The sequence below is a fragment of the Clinocottus analis genome, unplaced genomic scaffold (assembly GCF_023055335.1).
Source record: "Clinocottus analis isolate CAN_PGR_092001 unplaced genomic scaffold, fCliAna1.0.p SCAF_2, whole genome shotgun sequence".
Classification (NCBI taxonomy): Eukaryota; Metazoa; Chordata; class Actinopteri; order Perciformes; family Cottidae; genus Clinocottus; species Clinocottus analis.
Genome location: NW_027175931.1, coordinates 14,848,497 through 14,862,662, shown reverse-complemented (window position 1 = coordinate 14,862,662; position 14,166 = coordinate 14,848,497). Strand labels below are relative to the sequence as shown.

Below are 14,166 nucleotides of genomic sequence, written 5' to 3'. Positions count from 1 at the left end.
GACTTTGTTCCATAAATGTGGAGCAAAAAAGCTGAACGATGCCTCCATGTTTAGTTCTGACTCTTGGAACAGAAAGTAGATCTGAACCAGATGACCTGAGGGGTCGGGATGGTTCATAAGGTAGCAGCAGATCACAAACATACTTAGGCCCCGAACCATTCAGCGCCTTATAAACCAGCAGTAGGATTTTGAAGTCAATTCTTTGTTTGACAGAAAGCCAGTGCAAAGACCTCAGAACTGGAGTGATGTGATCCACTTTCCTGGTCTTAGTGAGAACTCGAGCTGCAGCATTCTGTAGCAGCTGCAGCTTTCTGATTGACTTTTTACAGAGGCCTGTGGACACACCGTTACAGTAGTCAAGTCTACTGAAGATAAATGCATGGACAAGTTTCTCCAAATCCTGTTGAGACATGAGTCCTCTAACCCTTGATATATTCTTCAGGTGATAGTAGGCTGACTTTGTAATTGTCTTGATGTGGCTGTTCACGTTGAGGTCTGAATCCATAATTACACCTAGATTTCTGGCTTTGTTTGAGGTTTTTAACATCAGTGATTGAAGTTGAGCACTCACTTTCAATCGTTCATTTTTGGGACCAAAAACAATTACTTCTGTTTTATCTTTATTTAATTGTAGAAAATTCTATCACATCCAGATGTTGATTTCTTCAATGCATTTAGCCAACCCTTGTATGGGATTATAGTCCCCTGGTGATATAGTTATGTAGATTTGTGTGTCCTCTGCATAATTATGATAACACACTTTGTTGTTCTTCATAATCTGAGCCAGTGGGAGCATGTAGATGTTGAACAGAAGAGGCCCCAGTATTGAGCCTTGGGGAACACCACATGTCATGCTAGTCAGCTCTGATGTGTAATTAGCTACCGACGCAAAGTATTGTCGGTCCTTTATTTGGAATTCAAACCAGTTAAGTGCTGCGCCAGAGAGTCCCACCTAGACTTTCAGTCTTTCTAGTAGCATGTCATGATCGACCGTGTCGAATGCAGCACTGAGATCCAGTAACAATAAGACTGAAGTTCTGCCACTGTCTGTGTTTAAGTGGATGTCGTTAAAAACCTTAACAAGAGCAGTTTCAGTACTGTGGTGCTGACGAAAGCCGGACTGGAAGACATCAACACTGTTATTTTTGGCCAAGAAGTAGTTTAGCTGTTGAAAAAACACTTTTTCCAATATTTTACATTGAAAGTTTTACATTTAAATTGATTGCAAGCCCAGGTGGATTGGAGCGTAGCAGTTACCGACACCGGCGGGTTTGTTAGCCTGTCCAGGGTAGCAAACAAGGCGCGTGTATTGTTATTGTTTTTGGTTATGATGTCAGAGAAGAAGGACTGCCTTGCATTTCTAAGTTCCAGATGATAAATTCGAAGTCTCTCTTTATAGATACCACAGTCAACCTGGAGATTAGTTTTTCGCCACCTGCGTTCAGCTTTCCGACACTCCATCCATCCATCCATCCATTTTCCGCCGCTTATCCGGGGTCGGGTCGCGGTGGCAGCACACCAAGCAGACTGACCCAGGCTTCCCTCTCACCTGCAACATTTTCCAGCTCGTTCTGGGGGACCCCGAGACGTTCCCAGGCCAGCCGGGAGATATAATCCCTCCAGCGTGTCCTGGGTCTTCCCCGGGGCTTCCTCCCAGTTGGACATGCCTGGAAAACCTCTAATAGGAGGCGTCCAGGAGGCATCCGGATTTTCCGACACTCTCTTTTCTCTATTTGGACCAGCGTGGCATTTCTCGAGGGGGATCTTTTCTTACCCGAGACAACCTTCATCTTAGTGGGTGTAATGGCATCAATAACATTTTTAACTTTAGAATTGAAGCCATCCACAAGTTCATTGACTGAGATGCAAGAGAGGGCTGGCGTAGAGGAGAACTTCTGAATAAATAGTTCACTGGTGTTGTCAGTGATGTAACGCTTTGTCACAACCTTGGTTTGGACATTTGTGTGCAGGGAGATTGCACTCTCAAAGAAAACACAGAAATGATCAGAGAGTGCAACATCAGTCACAGTAACCTTGGAAATGTTCAGACCTTTGGTGATAATCAGGTCTAGAGTGTGCCCCTTGTTGTGGGTGGGACCTGCTGAGTCAGATCATAGTTATCAAGGACACCACATAGGTCTATAGACCCTCTGTCCTGGGGATTATTACTGGGCATTAAATCTATTCGGACCAGTATGTACCACCCACAGACCGACTGTCTAGTTGGAGCGTCTGAATAAGACTTTGAAGTCCATGATCCGTAAATGTATTAGTGATGATGAAAGTAATTGGGATAAATGGCATGACTCTCTGTTGTTTGCAGTGCAGGAGGTTCCCCAGGCCTACACGGGATGTTCTCCCTTTGAACTGCTGTTTGGCAGGACACCATGTGGGATGCTCGACCTGATTAAAGAAAACAGGGAGGAAGGTCCGAGCACCAATAAAAGTGAACTTCAATACGTCCTGGACCTGCGAGCAAAACTCCACACACTTGTACAGGTGGGGGGGAACCCGGTTATCACGTGAAAATTTGCTCCAGGCCCGGCAGCGGCAAAAACGTCTGTACGACAGAGGAGCCAGGCTGAGACAATTCTCACCAGGAGAAAAGGTACTGCTTCCTACTTCCAGCTCCAACTCCTCTCAAAGTGGCAAGGGCCCTTTGTGGTCACACGGCGAGTGAGGGATGTTGAATACGAGGTGGTGCGTTCTGACAGGGGCGGAGCTACACAGATCTACCACCTCAACCTCCTGAAAGCATGGAGAGAGGCTAATCCGGCCTCGCTCCTCTTGTGAAGACCATCTTTCCGGGAGCCAGAAAACAGACATTGCCCAGTTGCAAGAGCAGTTTGCTGATGTGTTCTCTCTCTTGCCAGGAGGCACAAACATTCATCACGCACCAGATTGAGACTCGTACGGGCGTGACAGTGCGGTTACGACCCTACAGGTTACCTGAACACAAGAGAAAAGTTGTTCAGAGGGAATTGGCTGCCATGCTGGAGATGGGGGTAATAGAGAAGTCCAACAGTGCCTGGTGTAGCCCCATTGTTCTTGTCGTCAATAAGGATGACGAGCCTCACGCTTTATTCCAAATTTTGCGGCGGAGGGGGGGCGGATGGCTCCCCGGCCTAAGTCGGGCGGTGGAGGTATGTGGTAGGGGCGTGGTTATGCTCAGCTGTAAAGGGGTGTGGTCGCGGTAACAGGCAACAGGTGCTGGAGATGAGGACCGATTGCTCTCAGTTGAGGCTGATTGCTTGCCCCAAAATAAAGGGCAGGAGGAAAGACATTGCGAGGACTGGAAGTGACTGCTGCCAGGCGGTCCGTGCGAGTGGTTGCCAATAAAGGTTGTTACCAACTGAATATCAAGACTCTTGAGTCGTTGTGCAGGTGGGGGGGAACCCATTGAGGTAACAGGATCCTGTTACAAGGCCTATAGCAGCAAAGAGGAGGAGAGGAAACTTTCTAGTTCAATTTAGTTTATTTTGTATAGCCCAAAATCACAAATACAAAATTTGCCTCTGGGGGCTTCTGTCATATTAGTGGTGTCATATTAGTGGTGTCATTTTAGCGTGTCATTAACGGCGTTAGCGCAAACCAATTTTAACGCTGTCAATTTTATTAACTGCGTTAACACATTTTCATTTTTCAATGCCGGATGTAGGTCATCCGGAAGCAAAACAATAAGCATGCCGCTTGCGCTTGGAAGCGAGGCTAATGTTACGGTTTGAAATGAATAAATTGTGATCGCGATACGGCAAAATGAATGATAAGACGCTAATGAATGGAAAGTTTACTTTCAAAAAGCTGTCAGTTGTCAGATGGTTCCCTTGACAAGACCAAAGTGGTATGTGCCATTTGCATTGTGAACTGAGCTATCATCGTAGCTATCCAGTCTGAAATACCACTCGATGGCCGAGCACACAGCTGTTGCTAACTCTGCCCCCACTCGAACGGATGACATCGCACAGAAACACATGGACACCACAACGAAGAACAAAGGTATTGCTACTGCGTGTAGGCCTGTTAACGTTGTGGAGGACAAGGATCTAGCTGATATAATACGCATCACATTCAACGACAAGACTGACAAAGCCTCACTGCTATGTTCACAGTTCTCTCTCTCTCTCTCTCTCTCTCTCTCTCTCTCTCTCTCTCTCTCTCTCTCTCTTAGAAAAACATTAAAAAATATACAACTTGTACAGATAACAATAATAATAAAACAAGTAATTAAAATAATCACTCTCTCTCTCTCTCTGTCTCTCGAATTTGTTCACCTGAAATGTGCACTTTATAATTTTATTTTGTAAACCCTTGTTTACCTGAAGTGTGCACTTAATAATTTTATTTTGAACTGCCCTGTTTGGCGGTTGTTTTTCAATAAAATAAAACATTTACATAAAGCAAGCTATAGTGGCCAAAGTTCCCTTCTAGCTATCGAGTTATAGTTCTTAATAAATTCATTTGTTTTAACCACTCTCAACGGAAAGAACTAGTCTACTCGTGTATGAGTTTCAACTACGGTAGAAAATTGTGAGTTTGCGCCGTTTTTACTGAATTCTTGTGTTACAGTGGAATAGGTCCGACCGTGTACAACAATACGTGAGCTCAAACATCACAAATCATCTATGAATATTCTATTTAATGCATGTACAAAAAACATATTCTAACTGAAATGCAAAACAAAATACAATTATGCAATCACAATAATATGAATCTAAATAATATAATATATACATCTGCGTCTAAATTACTGTTAGACTTATAATATGGAAATTGGCACTAACACAAGCCAATACACTTTTTCATGTTAAGAGCATTAAAATGAAGAAGAAAAAAAGGGATTAATTAACTATGACATAAATGCCATTAATCGCGATTAAATATTTTAAACATTTGATATACTCTATCTATATCTATATATATATATATATATATATATATATATACTGTATATATATATATATATATATATATATATATATATATATATATATATATATATACTGTATATACTGTATATATAATTTCAAATATACACAGTTATATATGTCATTGTTGGACAACAAATAGTGCAAACACTGTTAATTTTTTTTGTACACAATTTCGTTGCTGAAACTGTCATAGTCCTTGTGCAACTCAAAAACAAAAGTGAAAAGCTCTGCTGGAGACTGCTCATTTTGTTCGCAGTACCTCTGTACCTCATTAAGAAATAGTTATTGTAGTTATATGAATGTATTGCATGGGCTCCGCCATCAGGTGTCGCCCTTGAGCACATACGTCGATAAAAAAATCTTTCATCAATAATTTACTTTATCTTTTTGATGAATTCAAATATACTCTGCTATGTTGTTTAATGCAGAAATAAAGTCACCATAAATCAAACAGCATAAGAGAAACAGGAAGACATCTCTATACTTGTAATGAATACAAAATATGTATGTGCCCTGCATTTGTTTACTTCTGACAGAAGCGCTCAAACAAAGGTATACGAGCTCTTGTGGCCAAATTTGTCAATAACACTCATCATCAATATGTACTGGGTGCAGAAAACTAAAGCAAAGTTACTATTTTGTAATTTGTATTGTATTTTGCTCAGGTATACAACTCCTAAATTCCTAGGGTTAAGGTTGATGCGTTTGGCTTTCAATGTGATCCAAAACAACATCACCATAGCATTATTTCTATTATTTCTCTAACAGTGTCCGAGTTTCCTTTTTTTAAAGACAAAAACTTTTTCCATGCTCTTGGTTCTACTTGATCACATTTTCTGGGTTCTGTGAAGTTACTGTCAACAAAACACAACCCTTCCTGCACACACGTTTCCCATTAGTCTTTAAGCGGATGAAAGGCCATTATGTTTCTCGTGGTTTTTATTGAGACCGAAGAGTAGAAGTGATTTATTAAGTTGGAGCTATTTTTGTGTCAAAAAAGAGAAAGTAAGAGCAGCAGAAAGTATTACACGACTGCTGTGGAAATGTACATTATATAGTGAATTCCAGCCTTTATTGGTTTATGCCAGCCACTAGTTTTATTGTAATTTTCTTTGATCAATCAACCTTTCAACAATAATTTCACAGCTCATATGAAAAGAGATTGCTGGTTCAATTATGAAAAAAAGAACAACATCCATGTCCTTTCTGAGCTGCTCTACTTCCTGTTTGTCTCCATTGACAACAGAGTTTAATTTGGTCAAAGGTTATCTATGATCTGCTGATGCTTTCAGGACCTGCTCATGAATTTGAAATTGACATTAACCGTCTGCATTTTTGTTATGATATTAATATTAATAATACTTTAATTTCATATAGCTCTTTTTCTGAAGTTTTGCATTTCATCTTCATATTCCCTCTTTTTCCTCCCTCAGCTGCTTGTGGTGGTTTGATCAAGAACATCACAGTTGGCCGGATCGTCTCTCCTGGTTTTCCCAGCAACTATAGCAACAACCTGACCTGTCACTGGTTGCTGGAGGCCCCTGAGGACCAGAGACTACATGTCCACTTTGAGAAGGTGGCGCTAGCTGAGGATGATGATCGGTAAGCAAGACCTTCAGCTTTTTTACGAGGATGGTTGAACATTGTAAACAGAAAAACTGTAATTACTTTATAGTAAGGTTTTCTGTAGTTGACACGTGGTAACCAAAATGTGTGCATAAGATTAATTGTTTTCAGATTTCACTGACAAAATCTAGGTATTTTTTAAATGAGAATCAAAAAGGAAAAGCTATTTAAAGTGATTTCCTGTTGCATTATAACATCGACAGAGGTAATTTATGTCAGAAGATGCCGTTCAGTGCATTTTAGAGTTAATTGGCTCCTCTGGTGATGGTGGAAAGACAGCTCAGAATCTGATTCAGTTATTACATGTGAAAATGAAAGCGCCAATGAAAACAATTATAAATATGACCCTGTGAAGATTTTGATTATGAATAGTGCTATGTAACTGTCTGTTCTTTGGGGCGGCTGTTTGAGTGGTCGTCTTGTTAGCTAGCTGGTTCGATCCTCAGTCCCCCCAGTTCACATGTCGAAGTGTCCCTGAGCAAGACACTTTACCCTTAGCTGCTCCCCGGGCACCTCACAGGGCAGCCGACTGCTCCTTAACCAAGGATGGCTCAAATGCAGAGAAGGAAGGAAATGTGTGTCGAGGGTATGCAGTTCATGTTTTAATGAGCACTATATTAAAAAAAATAATTACTGAAGAACTCTAATCCAACTTGCATCTGTAGTTTTGCATTAAAAATTATTTTAAATATAATCCTATTTTCAATTAGTATGACATTTTGATGAGTTCCTGTAGAATTGTTTGTAAATGAGTTTTTCCTTAAGACAAAATAAAACTGAAAACAAGTCAAACACAAGTGCTGGTATTTCACTTTCCTTCAACAGATTGCACAAAGATGTATGGCCTCCTCACTGCCTCATTCAGCTCTTTGTCTCACTACTCCCAGTCATTTCAAGTGCCAGGAAGTTTGTTTAAAGGTATTCCCATAGCAACCAACCAATAGAGGAGTTAAAGCTCTGGGAAATGGTTGATAATGTTAGGACATATGCTCTAAGTTACAGGCCTGTGTCACTTGTTCCATCATGTATGTTCAATCAGGCCTTTCGTAAATGTGTAGCGCTTTTCTAGTCTTCCGACAACTCAAAGCGCTTTAAACCTACATGACATCATTCACTCTCACACCCATTGAGAGCTGAATGAGGCAGTGAGGAGGCCATACATCTTTGTGCAATCTGTTGAGGGAAAGTGAAATACCAGCACTTGTGTTTGACTTGCTTTCAGTTTTATTTTGTCTGTATAGAAGGACCAAAAAAGCAGATTGTCTTTCAATCGTAGGATCGGTGGTTTGATCCGCGGCGCCACTAGCCCATGTCGATGTGTCCTTGAGCAAGACACATAACCCTAAAATTGCTACCGTGGCTGTGCCTATGGTGTATGAATATGTATGAATGGTTGATATTACTGATGTGGCACCTTGTATGGTGGCTGTCACTTCAATGACTTTGGTAATGTAGATACCAAGCTTTACCACATACCCAGAAAATGCCAACATCATTTGATGGATCTGTATCCACCAATAGAAGCATCCTTCCAAAGACAGTTTCTTTCAAACCAAATCCAGGTCTTTATCAGAGTTACCAATTCCACTCTCTGAACTTCCACACCAGCGTAAATGAACCAAATCACACACCCACTGAACCATTTATTTTTTACTCAATATGAAAATCAAATAGCTTCATACGCTAAAACACCATGACTTTCTGGAAAATAGGATTATCTTTAATAGATACATTAAAATGTAAGTGTCACAACATGTGTAGGTGGCTCAATGACAAATAAGGCTTCTAGAAAGGTCATTTTTTGGAGAAAATTCAAAACTGTGTAATGCATATTTTTGGATCTGAAACATTGTGCTTTAATAAGTCTCCGCTTTAGTTTTTGTTTTATATAGTATTAGTATTTGTTATTAACAGTATTATTTTATAGTTTTTATAGTCTGATCATTTGCCTTTTGAGGCGCTAAAACATTAAAAAAAATATATATATTATTTGAATAAACTGAATATATGTATTTAAACTGAATATGTTTTATAGAACACAATTATATGTCATGAATAAATTAACAAATTTTAAAAATGAAATAATGGATTCCGACACAAAAATAGGCATGTCATGCCATTGACCCAGGTACTGAGGTGAGTAGTGGTCATCTCAGTTGTCTTTGGTCCAGACAATGTCAGTGGGTTTCATCTAATCGCTGGGTCTTTAAAGGGGACAAGTTGATAATTTATTTGAGAAATAATATAATTTGTGCTATCATATTTAGTTTACACTCACCCAAACTGGAAAGAAAACAAAACTGTTTACCACTTAAAATAAACCAAAAAGGAGGAAGATTTTCATATTCAGTGTTAAAAGAGAATAGAATAAAATTGCTAAATTATTTGTTGTTCTCCATTTTTCTAGGTTGCTGATCAAAAATGGCAACAGCATAGATGCAGGTGCCCTGTATGACTCATATGAGGTGGAGTATCTTCCCAATGAAGGTCTACTCAGCACGTCCCGGCATCTTTTCACCGAGCTGACGACAGATGCTACAGGCACATCCACTGGCATTGCCATCAGGTACCAAGGTAAGCACCAGAGCAAGTATAGCATGTGTTGACAAGGCATTTGCCATACTAGCCTCAGGTGGGCATGTCAACAATTGGAGGAAAATGGGGAAAATTTGGCATCAAACCCCATCAGAAAGCATTAATGATGAAACAGAGCAGATAAGTGCTTCTCAGTGATTTATTGATTTAAAGATATGAATGAATGAATAAATGAATGAAAAGTACTTTGCTAATCTCCAAGGAGAATTTTTATGTGTCACAGTAGGAGCATCCCACACTTACAGACATCCAATGAAATAAACTAAGCTAAACACACAAATCAAATCAAATAAATAATAACAGGAACAGGGATAACAGATATATACAAAAATAAGAAATAAATATATATATATATGTAAGCAAATGAAATGAATATATATATATATATATATATATATATATATATATATATATATATATATATATATATATATATATATATATATATATAGCTGTGGTCCACACATGCATATATACATATGCATAGAAACATATACATAATAAAGAACTGCGGTGTATTCAGAGATTAAATTAAATGCAAACGGAAATTAAATTAAATGCAGTGCAATGCATATATTGAACAAAGACCTTTAACAGAAGAATTCAATTCAGTTTATTTTGTATAGCCCAGAATCACAACTTACTAATGTGCCTAAGAGGGCTTTACAATCTGTACACATACCTAATCCTCCAGAATATAGTGTAAAAGCTGCAGCGTGAATGGCTGGACACGCTGACTGGTGAATGGAGGGTCAAGAGTTCCAGCAATTCAAGTAATCAAGCGCAATGTGAAGTCCAAAAGAAGTGTGTGGGATGGACTGTATGAAAGCAGTGAAAAACTCTTTAAAATACTTTGATGTGGGGCGGATGTACTGTGTTTCAAAAAGGTAATAAAGGGAGATGTAGGAACTCTTTTCTCATAGTCTTACTGACAATGTGTCTGGGTTTTAACCAGCCTTGTTGCCTAAAGATGATTCTTATATACAACAAAACAGCATTGTCCTTTCGAGGAAATCATACTTTCTCCCAGATAGCACTGGTCTTTAACACACACAGACATACCCAGAAAAAGTCTGTCACTGATTGTTTCCCATGTAAAGGCACACATCAGTCAACCAAGTCAATCAAGTCAACCGTATTTGAGGCCAAATCTGGATTCAAAGTGCTCCAGAGTGCCTGTTATAGTGTTCTGATAACATTACTTTAAAACAGGGGTCACCAACCTTTTTGAAACCGAAAGCTACTTTGAGGTACAAAACAATCCGAAGGGCTACTTGTTTGATACAAACTTCCTGAACAACAAAGTTGCACAGATCACCTTTTAATTATACTATATGTGAACTGTCTGATCATATATCAATGTTAATTATTCCTCACAATAATTATTAACAATTTCCACAACAATGATGGTAGAAAAAAATGTTTTATCACTTTGTTAGAAAAATGAAAATAAAGTTATATCCATGCTAAACAAATAATATTTAGTTACTACTAAATAGCTTATTGTGGAAAACAATAAGCTATTTTTGTGCTAAACAAAACAGAATAAGTGCAGATGTGTGAGCATCAGGTTGCATCAGTGGCTTACTGAGCTGCTTTCCTCTCCACATCTTTTTAAAACAGGGTTGTAGATTTGATACGTACCCCCAATTCATGCTTAATGAGCTGAGCTCTGTTTTCTGATAAAAGACGCAACAGCAGAAAGACCTCACGGAGATCTCATAAAGATCGGCTTTTGGCAAAATGCCAAGAATCGATGAGTCGCGCATGTGCAGCAGCCTGTTAATGGCGTACAGTGAACTTTTAAAATCAGCATTTCCTCTTGCACCCAGAGACTCTCGATAGGCGAAGTCAGAAACGTTGTTCATAGAGCTCCAGGCTGCAGCCTGTTTGTCTTGACCGCATGTACATGAACTGATAGGCTTTTAAACTGATTGCTGATAGCTTAAAATAGTGTTAGCTTAAACTAGCAAATCCCATTGAAAAGCACGCAACATATTTTTCGCCGCACTCTCTCACTGTTCACTATGTGCGCTGTGTGCGCGCCCATGTGTGTCTGTGCTCACCTGTGTGTGCGCCGTGTCTGTGTGTGCTCTGTGCGCGCCCGTGTAACTCCGCTGTTTGCTGTTTGCCATACAGAGCAGAATTTTAACGTGACCGCGGTCTGTTGATAACTTTTTTTATTTTTTATTTTATTTTTAGGACACGTCTCACGGGCGACTCACGTGGTCGTTGCGGGCGACAAGGTGCCTGCGGGCACCGTGTTGGCTACCTCTGCTTTAAAAGTATTGTAGCGACCCTGTACAGGTATCTGTTGGGCGGGGGGGGGATGTTCGGACAGGGATCTCTCTCTCTCTCCGGCCAATCACAGGAAAGCAGCGTCCCGTTGGTGGGGTCGTGGCCTGTGATTGGTGGAGCAGGGGGAGAGGCGGGTTTTTCGGGGCTAGTACTTGGTTGTGGGTTGCTTTTAGGGGTAGTGTGAGGAAAACGCTTAGTGAGCTAGAGTTAGCGAATAACACCATTACTATATCAGTTGTGTGTGAACCTTGGTCGAATAAACCAACAAGTGAATGAGAATAACGTCTGTGAGTCTTCCTGGTGTGGACGTTACACTGGTGTCAGAAGTGATTTCCCGGATGTGAGTAAGCCGTTGTGGAGCTGAACCGAGCCGGGCCAGCGGCTAACCGAGCGAGCTAACCGAGCGGAGCTAGTGGTTAGCTCGCGAGCGTCAATGGACGGCGGCTGGGGAACGAGGGTGAAGGAGGAAGACAGAAGCATGGAGGAGAAAGGAGCTGTCGGGGGGACTGACGGTGCGTCCACGAGCTTCAGGGAGGCGCGGGACCGCCTGAGAGAGGCTACGGTGAGGATGGCTCGGGACGCAGGTATGAGCCCGTCGCCGGCGATTCCCGCCGTTTCTCCGGAGAATGAGCGCGACAACAGCGGCGCTTGGCGCACCGTGGCAGTTCCGGCAATAAAGACACCCAGGTACGCGGGTCGGTCGGACTGGGAGGCTTTCCTGGCTCAATTCGAACTGCTGGCCAATGCCGCCGAGTGGCCTATAAAGACAAAAGCCCTGCAGCTGGCGCTGTGTCTTACAGACGATGCTTTATCGTGCCTGCTTTTGCTGAGCCCGGAAGAAAGGCAAGACTACAACGCACTGGTGGGGTCCCTTCAGAGACGTTTTGGGCAGTGCGTGCAGCCGGGATTACTGCGTAACGAGCTGAACAACCGCTGCAGAAAACCAGGAGAGCCGCTGAGGGCGTTAGCTAATGACGTGGAGGGCGTACAGCCATATGCCTCCTGCAGTTCAAAGCGAGCTGGCACGGGACCAGTTCATTCGGGCCATTCATCCAGCAGACTTACGGGTTCAAGTGCAGCTGCAGCACCCGCAGTCCCTCCAGGCGGCCTTAGAGATGGCTGTGGAAAGGGAGAATGTGGGGAGTGTAGTAGCCGGGGACGGTCAGAGAGAAGGACTACAGACTGTGAGGACTGCGATGGCGAGGCCTGCTGAGGAGGAGAGACCGGCATGGCTGACCGAGATGACTGAGTGGATCAGAGCTGTGTCGCTGCAGCAAACAAACCGGCCACGGCCAGGTCCCAGGCTTTGCTGGGGGTGTGGACAACCGGGGCACCTAGCCCGAGAGTGCCCCACGTCAAGCAGGTCGCAGGGAAACGGTTCGGGGCCCGCATAAAGGAGAAGATGCGGACCCCGACGACAACTCCAACCCCAGGCTCACAGTCCCCTACAACGGAGGAGGGGGCCCAGCAGCACAACCGGGGGAGCCAGGCTCTGTGTGCCACAGGATCGGATGTCGTCTCGGGTCTGGAGCCTGTAGCGGTGGTGGGGCGTATGGGTAAGGGCGACTCTTATTATGTCTCAGTGATGGTGGAAGGAGTGGCCTGCATGGCTTTGGTGGACACTGGGTCAACAGTGACCTTAGTAAGACCGGAGATGGTTCCAGTTAACTCTGTACTTGACCCCACCTCGGTGCGTCTGCGCACGGTCACGGGAGAGTTGGCTCCCATGGAGGGCAGAGCGAGGCTGACATTACCGGTGGGGGGAGGAGGGGGTGACTGTGTGCCACCTGGTGTGGGTAGCAACAGTACAAGACCCGTGCATATTAGGTCTGGACTTTTTGAAGGCCGCGGGCTGCCAGCTGGTCCTTCAACAGGGCACAGTGAGCTTCCAAAAAGGGCCGTGCATCACAATGAGCCCACCGTCTTCCCTACTCTGCCCCTGTCTGTCCCATCAGCAAGTGCGACAGAGGTGGAACCCGAAGATCTGTCCCCCTCTGTTTCCTCAGAATCCGGCGTTAGTGCAGCCGTGGCTGACCCCACTGTGCAGGAAGAGGACCAAGAATTGCTGGCAGCGATGAAAGCAATATGGGACAAAAACCGGGACGGGTTGCACCCTCGCCAGCAGGAGCAGCTGTGGCAGGTGCTATGGGAGTTCCGGGGCATCTTGGCCAGGAACGAAGAAGAGGTAGGACAAACTCACCTAGCAGTGCATGTGATAGACACAGGGGACGCAAGGCCTATTAAGTGCCGCCCCCGCCGCCTCCCACTAGCGCGCCAACATGCTTGCGATGAAGCGGTTGCAGGCATGCTCCAAGCCGGCATTATAGAGCCTTCAGACAGTCCGTGGGCGGCCGCTGTGGTCATGGTGTCGAAGAAGACTATGGAGACTATGCGCCGACTACAGGCCGGTGAATGGGGTAACACGGAAAGATTCGTACCCACTGCCCCGTATCGATGAGTCCCTGGACCTGGTCTCAGGGTCCTCATGGTTCTCCTCACTGGACCTGCGCAGCGGCTACTAACAGGTGCCGCTCGCTCCGGAGTCCCGACCAAAGACGGCGTTCTGCACCGGACGGGGCCTGTGGCAGTTTAAGGTCCTGAGTTTTGGACTGTGCAATGCCCCTGCCACATTCGTTCGGTTAATGGACAAGGTGTTGGAAGGGGTTCCCCGTGAGCAGTGCCTGGTCTACCTGGATGACATCCTGGCACATGGCAACTC

At 43.4% G+C, this 14,166-nt stretch overlaps 1 protein-coding gene across 6 annotated transcripts in view; it reads left to right on the top strand.

The window, feature by feature from the left end:
• The window catches only part of sez6b (seizure related 6 homolog b), a 210,298-nt gene that overhangs the window by 154,436 nt on the left and 41,696 nt on the right, over window positions 1-14,166 (top strand). For all 6 annotated transcript variants that reach the window (XM_068585588.1, XM_068585589.1, XM_068585587.1 and 3 more), the window contains 2 exons: window positions 6,362-6,530; window positions 8,962-9,128. In XM_068585588.1, the coding sequence (XP_068441689.1) occupies window positions 6,362-6,530; window positions 8,962-9,128 (336 nt within the window). The remainder of the gene's footprint in view (window positions 1-6,361; window positions 6,531-8,961; window positions 9,129-14,166) is intronic.